The sequence below is a fragment of the Patella vulgata genome, chromosome 8 (assembly GCF_932274485.2).
Source record: "Patella vulgata chromosome 8, xgPatVulg1.2, whole genome shotgun sequence".
Lineage (NCBI taxonomy): Eukaryota > Metazoa > Mollusca > Gastropoda > Patellidae > Patella > Patella vulgata.
Genome location: NC_065886.2, coordinates 36,454,416 through 36,480,443, shown reverse-complemented (window position 1 = coordinate 36,480,443; position 26,028 = coordinate 36,454,416). Strand labels below are relative to the sequence as shown.

The window sequence follows — 26,028 nt, the reverse complement described above, 5'->3', positions numbered from 1 at the left end:
CAGTTGACTCAATGACAGACCTTTTGAAACAGCGAGCATGTGCTAACCATTCGGCCATCCACCCCCAACCCTCACAAATTGAAAAAAAAAATAAAGGCGGTATCTTTTAATTAGTCACGGATTTTAATTTAATTGTTAACAATAACTATAGATTAGCTTGATCTTAATATATTAACTTTCATATAAAGAGATGCCCAACATGTCCATTGACAGTTGGAATTCGAATACGAGTAAGCCACAGAGCCGCTGTCCAGGCAAAATGCAACTCGTTGCAAACCGAATGGTGTAAACCGATCTTCATTAACCGGGTTGGTACAGAAAAGCATGATCTAAAACCTATTTTATTTCACATTCTGACCCTAACCCTAACCCTAGTCGTTCGATTGGAACACATACCCAGTGATGATATGGTTTTAAGTGCCATGATGTATTAAGAGGATTACTCAGAGGTTAAATGGTTACTACCGAGCTACAGGCATGGTTCATTGAAACTCGAGATTAACCGTATTGGTCTCCCTGCACTCTAATTGACGGATTCTATTTTGTCTCTCTAGAATGTTTATCGACTAATTTGGTCTTTACTTAAAGATATAGATCAATGTCGTTACGTTGACCAATACTATAGCCTGAACTGACCCACACATGTTGACCGATAGGCTGATCTTACCAATCCACGTGTTTAGCCCTAGTTGACTTGAATGTCTACGGGTCATGTGGAGAGCAATACCTATTAGTATCAGTATATAATCATCTTTATACAGCAGTCCTGATTCGTAATGAATGAATGAAATGGGGTTCTCGGACAACACCAATACCTCTTAGTTAGTGAGTCAATGCCTTATTCACTGATCCACCGCGGCTTCCGTCTCGATACGGATTTTTTCCTATGTGAGAATTTTCTCCTGGGCCATTTGATGAGGGTTGTCACACGTTGACGTTCACGTCAAAGAGCCCTTAGTAGTTGGAATTCGACGTAGAGTATAGATGGGAACCTAATTGTCTTGGCAAACTTTACCTTCATAACACAGTGAGTGCATGGTGCATGTTCGTCTGTATTAGCCCATTTGGCACAGAAAAGTAGGGCTTTAAACCCCATGTAATTCATTCGTTTCCTTCACTTCACTTTTGACTTGTTTTCATACAGTTTCGCTCCAGGTGTTGGCTGAGAAAGTTCATCGGGATTTTCCGGCGTGGTTTCCCTTTATCACTGTGCAGGACGGAGGGCCTTACAAGGGCAGCTGTCTAGTCGTTCGGGTGGGACGAAAAACCGAGGTCCCGTGTACACGTAAAAGATCCCTTGGTAGTTGGAATTCGATATAAGAGTAAGCCATAGCGCCACTGTCCGGGCAAAATTTCCATCATAGCACACTGTATGTCCGTCTTCATTAGTCCAGTCGGAACAGAACTGTAGGACGTTAAACCCCATTAAATTTCATTTCATTCAGTAATATCTTTCCTTTCAGGAATAATATAGAAAGGCTAGACCTTGGACCTCCTTTCATTTGTTTTTTTCCAGGGCAAGGGCGTCTTCTGTGATGATTTAAATCGCTGTTGCATGGCTTGACCGCATTCTCCAACTAGATGTATTTTACCACTAGATAGGAAGGATTTTTTTTAGCCACCACAGAACCATGTTAAAAATACAGATTTCGATTTAATTAAAAACATATCCTGTGTAGTTCATATTGTTGTACACCACAAAGCTGTACACGTAACGCATGTTTAAAATCGAATCAAAATACTGTTGCAGTGAATACCAGAAAACAGCTCCCTCAGCGAGTTTATCCAAGATGCTTGATTTGTTATTCTTCAAAATCGTGTTCACAACAGAAACCCAGATGCTGAGATAGGGTTTCTGTCTTTCTACGTCAAGATAAGTGGTTCACAATTTATTTATCTGTAAAGTTGTTCTTCCTCAGAGTGCCTAATGGCGCTTGGTTTTAACGGAGGTATCATAACGTCAGATGGATTAAAGGAGACAAGTCGATAATAATCATCCACAGGCTTCGACATTGCAAACACGACTTAATGGTCAATTTAAATCAACATTGATGTTGTTATCTTTCCGTGAAAAGATGGGCTTCCGATATCCAATATTTAAGACAAAATGAAAATTTCGAGTGCCATTTGTGATGAAGCGTCATTGAAGAATACTACCGGTGTAGACTGATATAACAAGACGCCAAAGACTGCCATTCAATTTGGACTCTTCGCCTATTTCGCCGAACATAGAAACTACAGTACAAACAGAAACGATTGAATGTACATCAGTTTATATAGATTCATATATTACATTACTAAATGCGTCGCGACCCATTTGTGTCCATTTCTAGATGCCAAAGAATAGCGATTTAGCTCCTTTAAAGTCGAGGGTTTTTTTTCATTTTGAGTGAAGCCTGTTGTATCGGGGCTGTACAGCGCAGTGGACGCTTACGGCTCCCGGATCTATTCACTTGATTTGAAATTTTTTTTGTTTATTTCTTACAATGCCTATGTAGTTTATCTTGTCGGCCGATTCGTCTTGTAGGTTGTGTTTTTCGTGTAGTGCGGCCCTCCTGCACTTACTATTAAGAGGCATTACAACTTCAAATAAAACAATAAATGTAATTGATTGAATATGTCGTATTCAAAATAGCTCTAAACCGCCCCTGTACTCGCCATTGAACTATTTAAAACCACTGAAATAAAATCAAACCATATGTTAGTCCGAAATGACCTAGTTTGTGTCGAGTGGGCGTTAAATTCGCAAGTACTCACCGATGCATCCCCTAATCTACGGGAATTCACCAGATGATCTTGATTATCGGCGAAGGTACCTCGGAACTTTCCCGAGTATTGGGAGTCATCCCCATGATTCACGGCAGTTGTTCAGGGGACATTCCCAGAAGCTTTGTGACCATAGCCGAGGCATCAGTGAAAGTTCACCGGACTATTAAGTGTCATTTCTCATGAGACTACTCCGTTGTTTGTGAAAAAACATTGGGAGCATCAGGAGCCATCGGGAGAAAATTTGTTTATTTACACATCGCCGATGATTTTCCCCAGTGGGACCTAGGCATAATGGACTGGAAAATATAATTACATTTTCTTGGCTCAGTTGGGATATTACAATGCTGCAATATTATTAAATTACAAAAACAAGATAAGTGCAGTAAAAATGTAGCAGATGTTACTAGTCTCCAGAGAAAAATATAAAACAGTTTTACACGAATCGCAAGGACGATATCGACATGAAGATTCCGATTTTTTAATGGTATAGAAACAATCCAAATTGAGCTAATCAAATCTGACATGAGTGTCAGGAAACATGTTTTATCTCTTTGGTTTCCGGTCTCAGTTTGGCGTATAAGAGTAGGCGAGTGAGGGTATTTGTACTTCGTGTTTATTTTTAGTATTTTTTATCAATAATAAGTAAGGGCATCAAACCCACTTCAAATAACAAATATTATATCTTGCCCTGTTGCGGCTTACTCTCATTTCAATTTGGAACGTGCTGCCATTGGTATACGTAAACGACTAGATACCATTCCTTGCAATGCCCTTCAGTCTGCGACACTGGCAAAATAGTATCCCTCGGAACTTCCTCGGTCAACATCAAAATCGTACCCTGCCTACCCTTCACCCCCCCACTCGATTAGTAAGGCGGCGTCATAGTCTCCTTTAAATTACAGAATTGTTGGAATTTTAAGTAAATGATTTCGAAATAACATCAGAGATTCCAAATTGGGAGAAGAAATTGTTGATACGGGCTCTAATAAACCTGGAATTCTCAAGTTGTTTTTCGTCTAGAAAAGAAGTGAAATGGGCAGCCCATTCATCAGGAACTGGCAGCTCTGAGATACGTAATTAACCAATCGTGAACTTATTCCCAATTAAACCCAATAGCCCGCAAACTTACTGGTCTGGGGCGTTGAAACACACAATTTGACAGCATTCATGCAAAGAGACAGCCAACATGTCGCGATAACAATCCTGTTAAGAAGGTATTAATTGAATTTATAAATGTATAGCTAGACGAGAGAAAAAATTGTCGACCTTTTATCAAAGGGGTGTAGCACCCGTTTCCGTATTTTTGTTACTTAATTGAAATTATGAGAAACTATTAACTGGGGTTTCATATTTTCAGACGAGAAACGTTTTTATTATTAAGATAGTGTAATAATTTTGTTATATGATTGATATTCTACAGAAACTATGAACTGGCATGTTATATATGAAATAAAGGGGATTTAAAGTGGATATTTGATATATGATAAATGAAATGAAATGGGGTTTAACGTTCTATTTTTCTGTATCGACTGGGCTGATAGAGAACACGGGCATACGCCAAACAGTGATCTAGATGAGGGGAATTTTTCCTACAGCCTAATCTTTTATCGAATTCCAACTTAAAAAGTACGTGTCAACATGTACTCTGAACATCGGTAATCGTCCCATCCGAACGACTAGGCCAGAAATACATAAAATCCGGTTACAAATATAAAATGGACTCTGACTGAATGAATGAAATGGGCTATGCGAGCCACTTTTCTGCACCAGCATGGCTATAATTTAAACTGCAAAAATTCCTGTATTAGAATGTCCCGTGCTGGGATTACGAAATGAATATCCGTTCTCAACTAAAGATGTGACTAGTTGTTCGGATGGTGTGAACAACCCGGGCTCTCCTAGGTACACATTGGAAATCAAGTAAAAAAAACCTTGGCAGTTGTCTGGGCACATTTGAGCCCTCACCTTGGAAAACAATTGAATTGTCATAATATGTTAGTCTCAGAATGAACAAAATAATGTACTGACGAGACGTTAAACCCCCATTCACTTCCTAGAGATTTGTCATAATGTTAGAATCAATTCTTCAATAAACATTAATGATTGGTAATGCACTAACCTCGTTAAATTTAATTCTATGGATTTTATGGATTACTGTATGGATCATAATTGTTTGTATTTAAATTATGTGACTCATACGATATTTTGATTAAATTCAATCCCCCACACTACCAGGCCCAAGGTGAGGGGGGGGGGGCAGTCGGTACATAACCCATTTTCCTCATGTCACAACGCAAAACAGCAGGACGTTAAACCCCATATCATTTCGTTTCATTGTATTCAATTAACAACACAAGAGATTACCATGCAGGATACGCCCACATTTATCAAGAGATGGACTGAGAACGAGCTATGCGATTTTTCGTAAAACCAGGGGCCAGGAAATTACGGTACGATATGCGGTAATATAAAAAGGAATCGAAATCTTTGGGTTACAAAACAAACCATTTTAGTTTCGTAAAAATTGCGACCTCTAAGGTTTCCACAAGGATTTTTCGTACAATCAGTGCGATAACCAAAGAGCGGACGGACAGGGGTGATGACAATATACGTCCGCATGAAAACAATTGTAATAATTGACAATATCGTGCTTGCCAGGGCTCACACTGGCTTTCGGGGTTTTTTTCCGCCAAAATGGATAATGATTTTTATATAAAAAAATGTTCCTATCTTTTTTTTCGCCAACTGGAATATTTTATTTGCCCCCAAAAAAGAAAACATGTAACAATTTTACTTTTCAGCCCTGGTAGGCCTATTATAAAACAATTAACGATATAATTACAATATACAACAACTTAAAAAAATTTTTTTTACATAATACATTAGCCCAGTTTCGATTTGATCTGCTAACATTAGATTTTATCTTTGGTGACTTCAGTCTTTTCGCACACATAATGCACAAAATCTTTTCAGTATTTACACGTTAAATCTCATCCAAGGATTGCCAAATTTCTTTAAATTTATGTTTTGCGTGTACAATTGGCCTATTGTTATTTTCAGGTACCGTAATCCGAAACCCTGGTAGAAATGTCAATGTCATGAAACTCTTCGTACACTTTAGAGTATTGTGGAAACCGTAATGAAACAAACGGCGGAGTAATTTCTCACTCGAGAATCGTCGCTATTCGACCCGTTCTTACGTTTCCGACCAATGATGATAATGCTTGCATGTAATAAACCTATCCATCGATTCCTGTTCGTCTCAAACCAATAAATTGTATAGAATAATATAATTATAGCTTAAAATCATTTATTCTTAAAAATATCTTATAAAAGCTTACCGACAAAATGGTTTGAAGGAATCAATTTTTAAAAAAAAAAAACAAGTCTTTCGTCGAGTTCAGTTATAATGCTAATAGATTTCTTTAATACGGATATTGACTATGAATATTTATACAGGAAACATATTAACTTGCGACTAGTAAGTGTGAATGCGTCCCCTAGCCACACACATCATATGACTTTTTCTTGTAAATGTTGTGTTAATTTGACGAAAAGATGTATGTTCCTGTTCCAAATAATTGGAAAATCTGTCCTTATAGAGAAGATACAACAGAACTTCTAATTAGGTTTGTGTGTGTGTGTGGGGGGGGGGGTATTTAACGCGTGCATGTTAGATCGTAACGTCTGTTATTGAGTCAAATGGCGTGGTTTCGATCCCCGTTTGTACGTTACAAGAGGAAGCCCCCCCCCCCCCGCTGCTAATAACCCCTACGCGCAAGCGAATTAAATTGTTTAAATAAAATGTTAGTTTGAAAATGACTTAGTTTGTGTAGAGTGGGCGTTAATCTCTCTCTCTCTCTCTCTCTCTCTCTCTCTCTCTCTGTGAGCTAGAAGACATCATGAACTACATTGAAAGTTATAAATATTTGTTGATAACGTTGCATGTCAGGTCGACTTGAAGGAAATTTCTTCCCGACCAGGAAAGTCATAATTACCACGTACACCATATAGTTAAGCGTGGCCCTAGACAATGTAAATATGGTTATTAGACCCTTATAAAGATAACTGGCGGTTAATAAAATGCGCGTCATGAATATAAATATTAGAATTCCTGAGACAGGAGGTTTGCAAAAGGACAACCGAGTTATAGAGTTATTAAATGAAAACGCCCCATTCATATACATCAATGACATTGATAATCGCAAAGAATTTTGCCGCGATTATTTAGTAAAATTAGATTAAAAGTGAGAAGGATGAGACCCAAGAGACGTCAATGATGTGAATACAAATTCATTGCCTATTGTACATTTTCAACAATATATCTGGAATGTATGAAAGATAAAAACAAAATGGACAATGAAATTAATGTAAGCCATGTCAATTATCTAGCTAAATGAATAGTGGGTATAGGGTTTTCGTAAAGGATACCCGCTATTGCTTACACGCGAACTATCATTTGGAATTTAGGTATTAGATAGAATAGATATGGTCCCATGTATTGCTTGTCTTTTCCGATTCCTTAACACCAAAGCAATAAACATCATTGATACCATGAACACCATTAATACCACAAGAAAAGAAACCATTAAAACCATGACAATATACATCAGTGATACCGTAAACACCCTTAATACCACAAGAAAAGATAACATTGATGCCATGAACACCACAAGAAAAGGTATCATTGATACCAGGAACACCATCATTAGCACAAGAAGAGGTATCATTGATACCCTGAACACCATTAGTACCACAAGAAAAGCCATCATTGATACCATGAATACCATTAATAGCACAAGAAAAGTCATCACTGGTGCGATAAACACCATAAATACCACAAGAAAAGCCAATATAGATACCATTAACACCCTTACAACCACAGGAAAAGACTTCATTGTTATCATACACCTTTATTACAAGACATCATTGATACCATTAATGCCACAAAAGGGACATGACGATACCATGACAAAAACATCACGGATACCATATGAAACATAAATCCAGATTCTTATGTTTTGTGAAAACAAAACTGAAATCCACCCTAAGCTAAAAAAACCTGAAACACTGTGTGGGTTGACGGCCGTGTGATATATAGCCATTTAATAATCCTGGTCAAATCCAGATAAACGACCGGCTTTAAAATAATATACATTTTGAAGTGTATAATGTTTAGAATAATAATAGAATGACGGGTTCGTAGTGAATGAATGAAACATTGATTTAGCGGGATGAATTCTAGCTCATTGCTAAACGTGCGAAATTTTTATGCACACTGTCTGTTTTCCAGCATGTTCGTCGCTTTACGGAAACGTGTAAATCTTATAATATTTGTCTCTCTACAAATTAACCTAGTTTCACGTATCCTGGCATGCAGGTTATTTTTTTGCCAGTCTATCCTGCAATTAACTTTTGTTAGCCGTAGGTGGCAGCTATTAATCTAAGTAGTAAAAATTCTTGTCGAATACGAAAAGAAATAGTTTCGTCACATTCACAGTGAACTGCCGCAAGTAAGTAATATGTATATGTAGTGGCCTATTAATACAAACTTGAAAGCTTTGAAAGGGGTGAAGTAATCTGGTTCATATGATTTATTATATTGAAATATTACACAGTCCTAGAACACCGGGTAAATTTTTCAAGTCTTCCTGTTTCAAATCGTGGTGAAATCCTTTTGAAAATTAATCAAAATTCCTTTAAAAACAGAAAAACTACCCCAAAAACCGCAAATGTTTAATTAAAGAACTCTGTCTTTCAGTTTTGAAAAAAAAGCGAACCATTTCAATGAATGTAATTAGAAGGCTTTTCACTCCCCGCTAGTATTCAATGTTTTTGAGAAGAAAGATCGTGAAAGGATTGCCCTATTATCTAATTAGGCCACACTTTAGGTTGTTAGTCTCGCTGTGTATGGATCGAGAGATCCGTTAAAAAGTGAAGAGACATAAAATGGTTTTAGGTCATTGTACAATTTACCAGCAAATTTTGTAAATGGACCGCGCTTTTGAGAATTCTGTTTCTATTAAGGATACGGGATTAAGTTCTATCGCATGTATTTTGTTAAAATATCTATTTCCAGAATACTTACACATCAGCGAAAATAAAATATCTATATCAGAAAATTTACAATTCAGCGAAAAGAAACCATCAAAGTGTTTTGGTTCATTATAAAAGGAAACCGAGCTCTAACATAATCTTCTTATTGAAGTCTAATCGAAATGTCAAAGTAATAACTATTTAATCTCAACATTTTTACCGTTGTCATTTTTTTTAACCTCACATCCCAGTATTTATTGAAATGCTATTTCAGTCAGAACAAAGCAGATCGCGTTTTTTTATTTTGATATAACGACATATAACGACTCCTAGCATTAAACAACCGTACAATGTATCTCCCCCCCCCCAACCCCAACCCCCAACCTTTTCCAAGTCAATTTGAACTATACTAAGCAACCCTTATCCCTTCGATATATAAAACATATAACTAGAATTGTTATATTACCCTGAGGTACTGGTGCTTGTTTATTTAACAGGGAAAGTATGTTCTATTATAAATCTAAAATTATGTCACTTAGAGACTTGTCAATATAACATCGATGCCACGATTATGCATCTTCACTAGCACATTACCACCTCGGTCGTTTCGTAGCACGAACAGGAACACCTGGAATGTGGACGGGTTTTTCTCCTTTTGCATGTAAAATTATAATAAAGATTTAATTTTTACCGTTCATCAAAAAAAAAAAAAAAAAAAATAAAAGCAACAACCTCGACGGAAATACACTTTCATTATAATGGGATATCATTTCAATTCATTTCTTATATCAGAAAATATAACCATATTACACAAGGCAATAATACACTAGAGCAGCCTACATTAGGCTTTTCTGGAGTTTGCATGACTACAGCAAATTAACATTAATTTCGCCATTCCCCCACACTGAGACTGTACAATAAATTATTTTCTATATTACCATTTTAATGATATTCAAACCAAATCCGTATTACACACCTGCAACAGCAAACAATAAAGAATACATAACATAATCATGTTTATTTGCTGAACATAAAATAAAAAAAAAACGATGCAATTGATTCAAATCAGGTGCTGAAATTTCCTAAAAAGTTATCCGTAAAAAAACACGCGATTGATTCAGTTCAGGTGCCCCAAAATGCCATCCGTACCAAAAAACCAATCCATGTTATTGATTATAACACATGTTATTGTACGTGGTGAGAGAGAGGGTGATTAACAATTATATAAACCATGCTTAGCACACGATAATCCCATTACGACCACCATTTCAACGCAACTTACAGCCAAACTGATACTTCATTATCCTGAATCCTCAGAGGACTCATACATAACAATTTCAATGTAAAACCTGTGTACAAAAAACCACAAAGGCCTATAAAAGTTACACAACTGCACCTGGTGGCTCCTGGATTAAAGACAATATGGTACGATATAAACAGCCTCGTATTTATGGTTATAGAAGAATTATTTCATTAAGTTTAAAGGGTTTTTTTGCGAAATATCGACAGGGGGCTATACCTTTCCTGATAAATACAAATTTGAGAAGACAATCTCAACAAAAATACCATATCTGCAAGCTCGTTTTACTTTTCATGAAATGAAATGAAATGAAATGGGTTTTAACGTCCTACTGTTCTGCTCTGACTGGGCCAATGAAGACGAACATGTGCCATACAGTGTGCTATGAGGGAAGTTATACCCGGACAGCAGTGGTACAGCCTACTCTTATGTCGAATTTCAACTGCCAAGGGATCTTTTACGTGCACCCCGAACGACTATACGTTTTCCTTTGCCAGGCCTGTACCACTGACAAGGGGGAACCATGCCGGAAAACCCGATGAACTTTCTCAGCCAATGCAGAGATCGAACACGGAACCACCAGGTTATTCACTTTTCATACACTGAAATTAATAATGCAGTCGGTCAGATAAATGAAATAGAGTGAAATGGGTTTAAGAGATAACTTATTAATATGGGCTTTTACGTGTTGTTCAATCCCACCCAGTTTATTGCATAAAATAATTTTCAAACTATTGCCATCGTTTCTTTTATGTGCACGCCAGCGAGTGCACGAGTGGATGCCGTTCCTTTCCAGGACCTAGCCTACTTGCTAGCTAACCAGTGTTATATTATATTCACTGAACACCTGGCCTTGCTAGCTAACCAGCAGTGATATACGATATTTACTGAGCTACTGACTACCTTGCTAGCTAACTAGTGCTATACTGAATTAGCACTTAGCCCCAATGTTAGTGAACTAGTACTATACTCACTGAGGAACTTCACTCCTTGTTGGCAACCCAGTGCTAGTATACTCACGGAGCACCATGACCCCTTGTTAGCGACCCAGTGCTAGTGCCGAGGACCTTCGCTCATTGTTAGCGACCCAGTGCTAGTATACTAACGGAGCACCATGGCCCCTTGTTAGCGACCCAGTGCTATGCTAACCGAGCACAATCGCTCTTGTTAGTGAACCAGTGCTATACTCACTGAGGACCTTCGCTCATTGTTAGCGACTCAGTGCTCTACTATACTCACGGAGCACTATGGCCCCTTGTTAGCCAGTCAGTGATATGCTCACCGAGCACCATAGCTCTTTTTAGCGAACCAGTGCTATACTCACTAAGGACCTTCGCTCCCTGTTTGCGAACCAGTGCTAAAATATACTCACTGAACATTTGGTACCTTGACTTTTTGTTTACTAAGATGTTTAACTGGAGCATCTGAGACCATTCATTGATCAGTGTAATAAATGCTGGTGGTCATCTATTGTCTTAAATGACTTGACCAACAGCATTAAAGATAGTGATTTTACGAGTACGATACATTATTTATATCAAGAACGCATGACCGAAGATTGAGAGACGTATATTATTGCCAGATATTGCTTTGGATTGACCATTATAACAGATTACTGGTAATTAATTTAAGTCGTGGTGGTGGAAGTACGTTATACTAGGATAATGGGGGTTATGGACACGTGTTATAAACTCTCCACAAACCTTTACTAACGGGAGGAGAGTTTTATACTTAGTTCGATGTTCAGATATTTATAATAAACACTTATTTCAGTGATAGACATTTATATGGACACGTGTTATAAAATCTTCACAAACCTTTACTAACGTGACGAGAGTTTTACACTTAGTTCGATGTTCAGATATTTATAATAAACAATTATTTTAGTGATAGACATTCATATTAAACCGTTACGTATTTCAGTGATAGATATTTATTTTAAACAAAAACTTATTTCAAGGATAGTTATTTATATTAAACAATAGATATTTATATTAAACAATGACTTATTTCAGCGATAAATGTTTATATTAATGAATGACTTATTTCAGTGACAGATATTTATTTTAAACAATAATTTTATGAAATCCCTCCAGTTCTTTGTAAATATTGCTCTTGGTTTACAAGAGAGGGTGGGGGGGGGAAAGAATAAAAATCCAACAGTGAACCTAATCTAAGAACACTGAAAATTCATTTATAAACGCACAGTCAATAATGAAAAATCATAACGGTCCAGCGTGTTTTAAATCAATTCGAACTTTGTCACAAATATAATTATTTATTACATTGATTTGATGTGCTGCTGCAGTTGCATCTCTTTTCGTTTAGAATTATACATCCGTAGATATTACCCATGTTTAAATATAACGTGGTTAGGTGACGACACAGAAAGCAAAAAAAAAAATTAAAAAAAATAAATAAATAAAATGAAATGTGCACCATGTTTTTTTTAATATAGTCGTTTGGATGGAACGAAAACCGAGGTCCCGTATACAAGTTAGTTGAAATTCGAAATAAGATTAGGTCGTAGTGCCGCTGTAAGGGCAAAATTTTCCTTATAGCACACTGTACGCACGTATGCCCGTCTTCATTACCCCAGTCGGAGCTGAACAGTAGGAAGTTTAACCCAATTTCATTTCATTACCCGGTGTAGCTCAGTGAGTAAGACGCTGGCTCGCTAACCAGCAGGTCTTGGGTTCGCTCCTGGTGTTTTCCGAGAAATTGTCTTCTTTGACTCTTAAGAAATATTGATGAAATACCTGGCTCGTTGTCCCATAATATTAAAAAATGTCCATGATTTTACATACAACGCTTTCTAAAAATCGACCCGATAAAATTAATACGATTATCGATAAACCAAATTTCTTCTTCAAAGGGAAAACTAAGATGAATTAGAAGCCTTGAAGACAGTGAAGAGAAGTGGACTATACTTGATTTCAAATCTTCCCAATCTCCCAGCCATAAAGTGGTTTATCCTCTTATCAAACTGTATTTCCTTCCCCATTATCTCCCCTAATCTGACTTAAGTATCTTATGCGTTAACCATGGTATAATGGAGAATCCTGACCTTCTAGTCCCCACTGTTCTGTAATTCCAGGGATATTAACCATGAATACATACTCAAGGATGATATTTAAAGCGAGTAGGTTTTAAATCTAGCATACTATGGCACGTTGATGGGCTTTTCGTCCTTATAAGTTTGTGTCTCGCATATTTCATGAGAACACACTGACATGGTGACTTACAAATCTTTGAATAATATCTTCACGACGTTTAGCAGACTAAATTCGACAAATCCGGCACGATATCCCATAGGTAAACAAAATATATAGTGACGTTTTCTATTATTGCCTTCAGCCAAACGATTCGATCCATTTATTCTTAATGTATCCATTCCTGATATTTGTTATCCCCGTCACCAGCAGTTAGTAGTTCTAAACCAGAAACCAGGCCACTTTCAATAGGAATATTTCTCGATAGGAAAAGAGAACGGAATGGGTTTCTCATGTTTTAAAAAAATGAAATGAAATGGTTTTACGTCCTTTTTGTCTCACCGACTGGGCTAATGAAATGAAATCGGGTTTAACGTCCTACCGTTCTGCTCCGATTGGACTAATGAAGACGGACATATGTCAGAGTACTGTGAGGGACATTTTGCCCGTACAGCGACACTGCGGCCCATTCTTATATCGAATTCCAACTGCCGAGGGTTCGTTACGTGCAGGCCAATGTGTACAAGGGACCTCGGATTTTCGTCCCATCCGAACAACTATACGTTTCCCTTTCCAAGCCGGAAAAACCCGATGAACTTCCTTGGCCAGCGCAGGGATCGAACACGGGACTGTTAGGTTAGCGAGCCAAAACCTATTACTCACTGAGCCACCGTGGCATGCGATATAAATTCAGCCACGAAGGACTGCCCGGAAAGAGGTACTACGGCTACACTTATTTGGAATTCCAAACTGCCAATGGTTCTTTTATGTCCACGCCTATGTGTACACGGGACCTCGGTCTTTTGTCTCATCCAAACGACTATACGTTATCCCTTGCCACGCCCCTCGTCCTACACCACTGACGAGGGAGAAAAACGCCGGAAACCCCAATGAATATTCTCGTCCAACACCAGGATCGAACACGGGACCTCCAGGTTAGCGAGCCAACATCTTACTCACTGAGCATCTACCGCGGCTCCCAACTAGTTTAAGAAGTTTCGATCAAATACAGGGAATTTACAAATGAATAAATAAATTTTAAAATTTTAATTCCATTAAAGCTAATGTTTCTAGAAACATCAATTTGAGACACGCTCCAGTTGGGCGAAAAACGACATTTTGTTTACACAAAGCGGGTTTATGAAGACCGGCATACTTCATGACTTTGTTGTGTGACAGTAATTCTTTTTTCGATATCCAACTGTCAGGGGATCTTTAACGTTTTTCTGGCCAAGTCATCCCGCAACCGAGTCATCCCAGACAAGCAGCGACCAAGCTTCGTATTGGTATATTTATTTGTATTGTAATCGAATTGAAATTTCTATCAGAGCTACAATTAGCGACAATGAATATTACAAGAACCGCAGTATCCTTGTCTTGATAAAAATCACTTCAAATAAGTATTCAGCCAATGGATAAAAGCTATTGAATGAGAAACGTCTAATGTAAACCATGAAAGCCAACAGGAAGTCGATTGAATAGATGAAAGGTAACATAACGAGGGAGAAACAAATGGTTCTAATGTCTACAAATGTCGACAAGTTGTAAGCGGGCTTGAGGAGAAGAAAGCAAGTTGTAAGCGGACTAAAGAAGAAGAAAGAAAGTCACATTATAACGAGATATTGATTCAATGTGAATCTTGTACTAATATAAAACAAGAATTGGACTCGTTTAGTGAAAGAATGGACCCCAATAAATTGAAGGGATAACGTTTTCCTGTTCTTAATGGGATGCTTGTAGATATATTGGCGACTATTTGCGATAAGAATGGACGGTATCTTGTATATAACCATTAAAGTACGGCAAAGTAGGGCTGGGGGAGTGGGTTTCCGTGCAACTCGTCCAGTGGTCATAGTCTGTCGTGGTTTTGGTCGCCGGCTTGGAATATGATAGCTTGCCTAACCTCGTGGGTTTTCCAGGGTGCTCCAGGATCGTCCCAATAGTAATTCAAGACACATACAGGCGAACTATTGAAACGATGATCAACATACGTTAGTCCCGGAATATCCTAGTTTGTATTAGATAGACGTTAAACAATATATACAATATATATATATGTACGTTTTTTAATTCAGGAATAGGGCCGCATGTCCAGCCTTGTGGGATTCCACGGGTCCCGGGATTTCCCCCAAATGTTAATTAAAGATTGAAATGATTGAAACGAAGGTCTATCATATGTTTGTCTCGGAAGATATTGGTGTTGAGTGGACGTTAAACACTATATACAATATAAATGTACTGTTTTCAAGTTTTGTGGAGGTTGCGACAAACCGAGTTTCAGTGTATGCCATTGGTAGTAATGACACATCAAAATAGACGTATGACGTAGCGCCTCTGTCCCAGTAAAATGTTCCTCAAAGCACATAGAAAAAAAGTGTCTAATAAAACCATCGTTTTGAATGACAATTTTTTTCTTGTGCCCAATAGACGTTAGTGTCACTAATAATTAATGAATGATTCAGAGATTAGAATGACCACCAGAAATACAAAAATCATATGATTTTGCCAACCGATAGCTCAATTATTTTATGATGAGTTCACAAGAGAATGCATATTCACGGTGATGATTTTTTGCCTCGTAAAACATCCATAAAATCACAATTGCGCCTTATAATATAGAGGAAGTTGGTCTTCGATTAGTGAGTACTCTTTTAAGATCGACAAATACTTTTCTCCTGATAATTCAATAACATGAAGTCGAGTCTAAGATTGGAAGTACCAATATCTAAAAACCATAGCAACAAATGGTTCTTAAAACATTTCCTTTCAGTGGGATAGTGGTATCCTTTAGTAGAGAAAATGAGTGAGAGAGTATTAAGACTATAAGATTCTGATAATCCAATATCTGTCATATTATAAGTCTGTAAAGAACGATGGTATACTGTATAATATGTGGGTTGTGTCTACACTGATCAAGACTATCTAGGTCACGTAAGATTTATTGGTGTACCAATAAGAGACCGGATGTTAGTGATTACTGGTCAATGAGTGACCTGTGGCCACAATGTAATGGAGTTTTAACGAGACGCTGGTTTGACTCAGTGCTCTGATTTATAATTTGATAAGACGAGTAGAACTGCAATCATCATTAGTAAAATTAACATCGTCTAATGAATAACTCTTATTGAACCAAGATGACCACTTCTTTGATTTACTGATATGGGTAGAAGAGAGGGGATGAGATACGGAGGTGAGGTGGGGTAGCGGCTACTCAGTTATAAACGTTACCGAGATAAGCCAGCATACTGTTTCCAGTTTTCTTTTCTGCGGAGGAAATGCAAATTAATACAATTATGGACCTAATTTTACTTGTGTCAAGTCGTGCTTTAGAAATCGGGACTTGTAGGACGAGTGGACTATACAGTTGTATCACGTATGCTCATGTGTCATTGTATGCACAATGTGATTCAGCATATACAGATATACGGTTAAGCTTTCAACAGTACCCCATGAAAACAGACCATCGTCGGATTCGAATCTGGACAAAACCTCCACATAGTTTTTTGTCGAAATTTAGGAATTCAATAATTTAGTTCAACATTCACCGCGAATATTATTTCGATATTTAACACAACTTAATTTTTTTTATTTTATTACGCTTTAATATCATGCTGGGGTCCACAAAAATTATTTATGAACATGGATACGATGTAATAATACACGGTTGTCAATTGTCAAATATCTTTGGACGAGGTCCATGTCAGTCCGCACTCGCGAAAAGTCATCATGATGCACCGCATTGTCAGCTCCAATATTAACAGCTATCACACTGGAAAGTTTTTCAGATTGAGTAATTTCTATTAACGGTGATATGATCATTTCTCTGAGCCATAAAGTGGAAATGTCTTGATTTTCATTATAAACACATCGTTAAAACCCTTATATTATCCTAATGATTAGCCACCGAACATGGAAAATGAATCAAATTCAACCAAGATCACGAATAGTTGTTTTTTGTTTGTTAAATGTACGAGATAGAAGACGTGCTATCTCCACTATTAAACTACCTAAGGGAATATCTAGAATGTGCACCGATGATTTTTATTACATTAAATAATTTAGTTTACAGCTTGTGCGTGGCCTCGTATCAACCTACACACTAACATTATATTCATTTTATTTTTAAAAAACAACAACAAAACAGCATCATTATTTTATAAAATAAATGTATATCCACCCCTTTAAAGAGTGCTTTACCGTTTACGCCCTCCCCAAATGACATGAAACGGGTAACGCTGCAAACTCAAGAGTTAATCCTCGCGCATTTCATTGGTTATTTGTATTTTCAAATAAACTCAAGTCCAGACTTCCGGTCGTCGTACTTACTCTGTCTAGACATGGAGCCACGGTGGCTTTTTGCACATGGCACTGTTTCACGTACTAGACGACCCTGGGTCCGTTCGGTCGTAGGGTTTTACTTCCGCTTCCACCATGGGTGTTATCGCAGACAAGTGTTTCCTAAGAAACTCGCCAGAAAAGCCACAAGATAGGCTTAGTTCAGCCTGGTATTGATTCGAAGGCCTATTCGATTCCGTTTCCTTAAAAAAAAAGACACAATGCCTTTTGTAGGGCAGCGTCCAAGGTAAAATTCATGCAAAGGAGAAGCTCAGATGAATAAACCACATTTCAACCATTCTTATTTTAGAGACCCGTTTACACATTGGCGGGCACGTAAAATAACCCTTGACAGTTGGAATTCGAATTAAGAGTCCGTATTCATTAGCCCATACCGTGCAGAAAAGTAGTACGTTAAACCTCATTTCATTTATACGGTTCTTTTATTCTACGTGCTGATTGGGATTTCAAAACAATAATAAATATAAAAACACCCTTTATCTCAATATCTATAATACCTATTCAAATATAATAATGCCCTAATTCATAAGTGACCTCGATGAGTTCCCGACAGAAAAATTATGAAGAACTACACGTCAAAGCAGATTCCCCGCTTTAGCACTTAAATAAAACGTTACATATTTACATGACTGGAAGCTTTAACTTTATTAAGTGAATAACCAGATTAGCTGATGTTTAAGTTGGAAATCTAGTTTAGTAGAACTGAGGATATAAAAAGGGTTGGGTTTTTTTGCTAAGCATTTAAAGTTCAATGATAAAATATAAAGCTAATGGCGGTCGTTATTGGGTTAAGATAGATATCGTCATCAGATACCCAGCTGTGTTTCTCTGGTTCTGTGGGAATATCAGAATACACAGAATTATATTTATTGTGAGGTATATAACTTAATTAGGCGTACTGTAGATCATAAGGTAAGTTACCCAGAGCCATCGAGAGCGGCTGTGGGCCCGGTGGTTGGCACTGACGTTACTTATGTGTCTTGGGCTCGACACCACACTTGTGCCAGCATATCCTCGTGGGTTTTCACATGATTCTACGGTATACTCAAAAAAATTACCTAGTAAGTAGTAAGAGAAATGAATTTCCAGCTCTCAAGAAACAATCTATGAGCTCCAATAGAATAAAATACTATTTTTTAAAAAGCAGTACAATTTAATTAAAAGAGGGTGTTGTTGGACGTGAGGCGGAGAATGCTTACCTTTCCTAGTCCATAATGACCTGGACACTGTGGACTTAAAGTCTTATTAATATATGGAAGGCACTGTTTCGACCCCAGGTTTTTAAGGGAAAAGGAGTTACCTCGCCTTCCTAACCTCGTGGGTTTTCTCTGGGCACTCAGGTTTCCTCCCATTTTATAACACTCACACTCTGTCAAGATTGGTCGCATTATTTCTGTTAGGTCTTTTTGTATTTCTGATTGTTTTCAAATTTGGGTGAAGTCTGTGACACTGCAGGCCCGGGACTGTACAGTGCAGTAGACTCTTACGGTTGGCCCCCGGATCCATTCACTTGATTTGATATTTTTTTATTTGGTGCAATGTCTATTCTCTGCCTTGTCCGCAGGTTTATCGTGTAGATTTTTGTTTTACGTGTAGTGCGGTCCTCCTGCACTTACTATTAAGTTATGAAAAGTTTCTGATTTATGCGAGGGCAACAGTCGTTACACGAATTTGCCGAGTTGAACCACGGGGGTTTGAATTTTGACTACTGTTCAGGACCTCGTCTTCCTAACCTCGTGGGTTTTCTCTGGGCACTCTGGTGCCCCCCCCCCCCCCACACTTCATAAGACCCACCCTCTTAATTTATGAACAGTTTCTGATTTATGCGAGGGTAACAGTCGTTACGCGAATTTGCCGAGTTGAACCACGGGGGTTTGTATTTTGACTACAAGCTTTTCCTCTCATTAATTAACAATAATTCCACAACCTCCTGCACTTTAACAACATCTTCTGAGAGTGCCATAATATTACTTGAGAAATTCTCGAAGGAAATTCTACAAGGCCGAGTCGAGATAGCGCTAAATTATTCAAGAGGCTGATCAATGGGTTTAAAATGAGACACAATTGTTCTCTATTCATTTTAAAAATGCAAGACATTCACAAGGCAAATTAACATATCGGCTCTTAGGGGTCTTAGTAAAACTCATTGAGATAAGGTTAGCTAAGAAGCAATGTCTACCCAAGTGTTCTACTTCATTCAGAAAGTCAATTGACATGTCTGGTTCCCATTTAAGATGGTGAATATTAATATATGTTCACTAATCTGAATTCTTTCAGCGATTGATTCAAATTAACAAACAGGACTTAAGTCTTCTTATGCCTTCAGATAGTTTTTATCTGAACAGAATGAGGCACATTACAAGTCGAATGAAAGATCTAGGACATCAACAATGCCATTCGACTTCCAAATTCTGTTCCCTAATTAGCTGCATCCCCAGACATATAAAAATGGAAGCAAGTAAAGCTGACCTTTCTGTGGAACAGAATCAGAGCCAGATCGGGATAATTAAATGACCGTAAAGTTCATGACCTGATCGAATTCAATATGTTATTCACATGATTTCCAAAACAAAAAAATAAAATAGGGTTTAACAACCTACTTTACTGCACCAACCGAGGTGATAAAGACGAGTATACTCCATGCAGTGTGCTATGAGAGCGATTTCTACTGCTTTTCAATAATTCGTTTACATGCATTTCAACGAGAATACGGGACTCCGGTCTTTCAAGACTAGACGCTACCCCCCCCCCCCCTCGCACTGGCAAGTCTAAAAAAAACAAACTTAATGACCCTAAATCGGCGCATAGACTGACCGTGTTTTAGACAAGGACAGGTGATTTATATGATGGAAATAATTCTGGTTTAATGATGGTAGGTGAATATTGGCCATGTTTTGTCCTGTGTCTTGTCCTCCTACATATCACAAATAATCATACAGCTTTATTAAAGATAACTTATCATATAAACCACATGTTTACTCCGTCCGAAATAACTACCCACCATAAATATCGGCTGTCCATGTACTGTTTGTACGCTATTGGGATTTGCAGTTGTCGTAATGTTTTCAATCTTTCCTCCATAAAACATTTTATTATGTAATTAATTAGCTATCTGTTTTCCCCTACTGCTGTCTTGATATTTTTCCAGTTCCTATCCCAACCTTCGTAACGCCAGCAAAATCAACATTTCATTAATAGGTGATATTGATTTTTAATATTTAATATATAATCTTGGTAAAAACCATCAACTGTTGATTGTTGTGAATACAATGAATATATAAAGAGAACTGTATGATAATCAATGTGTATTGAGAATAATATCCAACATATCTTGTATAATTGAAATCATATTCATACGAGATAATGCATCATGGTGTCTTCCTGGGCTATAATTTACAGATTTAGAGATAGAAGCCATTACAGTCTTACTGCATGTCGACCGTGGTAGCAGTTAGATCAAACAATTAACCTCAGTCTCAGTCATAATCTACACTGTGGACGTTTGTTATTGTTTTCACAACATCTGATAACATAGATGCTTTCAGTTCTGATTAAAGAGAGAAAAATGGGGTTTAACGTCAACTCGACACAAGCTAGGTCATTTCGGGACTAACATCTGGTTAAATTTTATTTTAATAATTAATTGTCTTTAGCAGTGGGAGGAAATCGGAAGATCCAGAGAAATCCCACGAGGTTGGACAGGCGACCATACTCCTTGTCAACTACAATCGGGAAATCGAAACAACGTCACTTGACTCGCTGACAGATCTTATCATCCAACGCGCATACGTTAACCATTCGACCACCCGGTCCCCAGTTTTTATTAAGGAAAAGATATAATTACATTGGTTAAATTACCACCTGTTATATTTTTATATTTGTTTATTATCCAATATATAGTTTTTAAGATGATGTCAGTTTGGTCATGTTTCAGATGATGTCACGTTTTGGCATGTTTTAAGAAGATGGCATGTTTTAAGGTGATGTAATGTTTTAAGGTGATGTAATGTTTTAGCATGTTTTGGCAGACTATAAGACGATGTCATTTGTCTGGCACCATCTAAAATGTGTCATTTTATAAGATAATGCCCTGTTTTATAAGACGATGTCCTGTTTTATAAGATGATGCCATGTTATGTTATAAATTAATGTCATGTGTTGAAAAGTTTTAAGATACTGTCATGTTTTAAGATACTGTCGTGTTTGACATGTTTTAAAATGATGTCATGTTTTTGACATATGTTTTGTTTTGTCATGTTTAAGATGGTGTCGTGTATAGTTTTAGCATGTTTTAAGATGATGTCATGTTTTGACATCTTTTAGTATGATGTTATGTTTTGTCATGTTTTAAGATGGTGTCATGTATAATTGTAGCATGTTTTAAGATGATGTCATGTTTTTTTACATATTTTAGTATGATGTTATGTTTTATCATGTTTTAAGATGGTGACGTGTATAGTTTTAGCATGTTTTAAGATGATGTTATGTTTTTGACATCTTTTAGTATGATGTTATGTTTTGTCATGTTTTAAGATGGTGTCGCGTATAGTTTTAGCATGTTTTAAGAATAAAATTTGAACCGGTTACATATAAAGTTAAATAAGTGGCTATATTTGTTTCATTTATGAACCCCCTCCCCTCTCTTTGATACAAAAATTCCCTACCTTAGATAAGTCAATAACAGCGACAGAATTGTTGTTGTCGTGGTCAACATTGTTGTTAGTTATATACTACAACTCACGGTGTCTTCTCAATAGGCAAACAACTGGTTACTGAAAATAACAAAAACAAGTTTAGTTAAAGAACCAACAAAAATACAGAAAGAATTCGTTAACACACACCCACTACATATTGCTGGTCTTATGTCCAATCTGATTTCGTTCCGGTTTTTATACTTTGCGATTGATCTGACTGGAAATTCTAACAGTGGACTATACCGGAGATGATCGAAAGTATCATAAAGTAAAACGTTTTAGGCCCAAGCGTTCATAATTAAACTTCTTCATAAATGAATTCAAAATAAAAAAATCAAGCAATTAGCACAATATTGTAAGATTACCCTCCAGCAACCACCAGTATAATAAAACCGGGAGTTCCAACACGTATAAGCACACACTACATCTAGTCCGACTTTTCGTCAAATACAGCGATAGTTTCGAATTCGAATTCGGAAGTCAGGGGTACTGGCTAGAAGTTAACTTTGGGTCCGAAGACATTAGCAGTCACAGTTTTCATATTTGAAAAATTAATAACATTATGCACGACAACGGATACTCAGACACTACTAATGATACACCACATACATACGTGATATACCAAAATATGTTTAGAATTGTGTTGATCTAATGTGATATAATGGCGTGTACTATTATATCACTTTTAGGCGGACGGAGATTTAGTTCTGTGCATATAAAATATGTAATGATGGCTACCATGTTAAGGTCAAGTGATACCTTAATACCATTATCCGTCACCATTAAAAACTATTTGGGTTGATACCGTTTTCCCACATCAATACATTTTTACGCATTATTCTGTCCGCATCTCGTCGACATCAGACAAATAGACCGTTGTTTTAAATCAAAATAAAGAATGCAATTTCCATCCAAAACAAGAATTTTTATGTAATGTCCACCTTTTTTTTGGATAACGTTAAAAGAATATTGACGTCCCATAGAAACATGATGTTTATAATCCTATAGAGGTTTTAGTAACTGTATAGAGTAGGAAGAAATGAAATGGGGTTTAACGTTCTACTTTTCGACACTGACTTGACTAATGAAGACGGACATACGCCATATTCTGTCCGGTCTACCCTTATTTCGAATTGAAACTGATATGAGTTCATTTACGTACACGCCAAAGTCGTTTGGATGGTACGGAAAACCAGTTGCACTGCATGACGTATAGCCGTCTTCATTTGCCATGTTGCCTTCTTTAATATCCCATTCGGAGCAGAACAGTAGGATGTTAAACCCCATTTCATTTCATTAGCCCCATTTCATTTTCACATCTTTTCACTCGCCAGTGGCAAAGCAAGAGAACCAAAGTCTCGTGTAAAACTCGGTAGTGTGGGAAACGTCGGCTTCCACCTAGGGTGATTTTGCAGACAAGATCTGCCCCAAGAAACTTGCCAGCAGAACCAGCCGTGAAAGAGAGGCAAGTCAAGTGGGGGCGGGGGTGGGGCAAGACAGTAATTTACAGTTCCGGCCATCTCCGTTGTAAAAGGTGTAGAGTCTTCTAGAGTCTGGTTAACGCTTAACGCATACCGTAGGAACATTCAGCAGATTCAAACTCTGCCTGCTACCATTCCACGGTTATCCATAATATGTAATCTCACGTATTTTCTGACCTTTCACAAAATCTGTGCCATTATTTACAAGTTATAATTACATTTATGCCTGTTGTGTAGTCTCGGTTTGTAAACTACTGAATTTAAAATTCAACTAATAAATAACCACTTGTGTAGTCTCGTTTTATAAGTAGGTCTACTCTTATTAAAATCCAACAAATAAATAACTACTTGTGTAGTCTAGTTTTATAAGTAGGTCTACTGTTATTAAAATCCAATGAATAAATAAGTATAACTCATGCTATTTTTAAAGTTCACCCCCTGATTATCCATGTATCTGCCAGACATATAAAAACTCTAAGTAAGTAATAGCCATGTAAGGACACTTGTTCAAAAATATAAACGTGATAAAGAAAGAATGATCTTAGGTTTACGCATAGACTTCTTTAATATTCCGCTTACGCTTCACCTAAACCAATATCCGATGAAAATGTCAAATCACTCCAAAAACTCAGTTCATCAAGTTAGGCTAGACAATACTTTTTTTTACTTTAAAAAGACTTTCGTAGAAAACTTATCAAAGAATAAATAAATTATTGACATTGTATAATTTCATTGTGAAGTAGTTTTTTGTCTGGGATACGACCCCGGGTACACTTCTTGTCAAACGTTTGATAGTTATTACGACACATGACAAAAGCAGTTTTCAATTGTTCAGATGTAGATTGGAGATCACAAGATCCTGGTGTTGGTCGACATAGTTCCCCAGAATTTTCCAGCGTGGTTTCCCCTTGAGAAAGACGGTGAAGGGGGCTGTCAAGGGCAGTATTTAGTCATTCTAATGAGACGGAAAAACCGTGGTTCCTTGGACACGTTCGCGTGCACGTAAGCGAACATTTGTTGGTTGGAATCCGAAATAAGAGTAGACCATAGAGCCGCAGTTCAGGCGAAATTTCCTGATAGCACACTATATGGCGTACATCCGTCTCCACAGCAATCTAGTTCTATAGATATCACATCAAACTTCACCACGGTTGCTCAAACATTACATTCGTCAAATCTCGATCAACCGTCTATCGTTCATTAGCTATGATTACCTGGTATCATTATTTCATTATTAATTAAAATAGGCGGATCATATAAACAATAATGTGTTGGCACTTTTCAAACGTGGACATTCGAAATAGAGCATGCAAATAAATATAAAATTTGAGAAATGTTTAGTATACCACAGGACAAATATGGTGAAATTTTACTTCAATAATTCGCTTGCGCGTGGGGGTCTTTTACAGTGGGGGGGGGGCAGAGTAAACCCATGAGGTTGGACAGTCCACCCTACTCCTTGTCAGGTACAAGCGGGGAAACGAAACCACGCCACTTGACTCAATGACAAATCTTCTGATCGAACGCACACGCGTTAACCAATCGACTACCTAACCCCCTACAATTATAGAGTTGATTGCAACGCTCTTCAATGAGGTTATAATTTATGATTACCGTAGAAATTGTGCGACGCAAATTTCAATCTGGTTGATAAACGGTCTTATACAGAGTAATAGTGTTTGTTGGTCTACACTACATGACTATCTAAATTCTTCCTTATCAGTTATCCGCTTAGTTCCATGTCCTATTTATGCAAATATCGATCACACTTCAAGGTTTACTTTAAAAGTAGAATTTAAAGCGAATTAATTTTCGATAAGTGAAATTAACTTGGAATATATTATCGTTCTACTGTTTTGCTCCGACTGGGCTAATGAAGACAGGCATACACCGGCCATACAATGTGCTATGAGGAAAATTGTACCCGGATAGCCGTGCTACGGTCTACTCTTACATCGAATTCCATCTGTCAAGGGATTTTTTACTACGTGCACTCAACTGTGTACACGAAACCTCGGTTTTTCGTCCCATCCGAACGAATATACATTGTCCCTTAGCAGGCCTTCTGTCCTGCACCACTGACTAGGGGGAACCACGCCAGAAAATCCCGATAAACTTTCACACCAAACGAATGTATATCTCGAATAAAATGATACATGTAAATCTACAACAGTGAAACT

General features: G+C 37.4%; 1 protein-coding gene across 3 annotated transcripts in view; it reads right to left on the bottom strand.

Moving 5' to 3' along the window:
• The window catches only part of LOC126830561 (gamma-aminobutyric acid receptor subunit alpha-2), a 114,875-nt gene that overhangs the window by 63,698 nt on the left and 25,149 nt on the right, over window positions 1-26,028 (bottom strand). For all 3 annotated transcript variants that reach the window (XM_050560961.2, XM_050560960.2, XM_050560962.2), the window contains exon 2: window positions 22,338-22,445. In XM_050560961.2, the coding sequence (XP_050416918.2) occupies window positions 22,338-22,387 (50 nt within the window). In that variant the 5' untranslated portion in view covers window positions 22,388-22,445. The remainder of the gene's footprint in view (window positions 1-22,337; window positions 22,446-26,028) is intronic.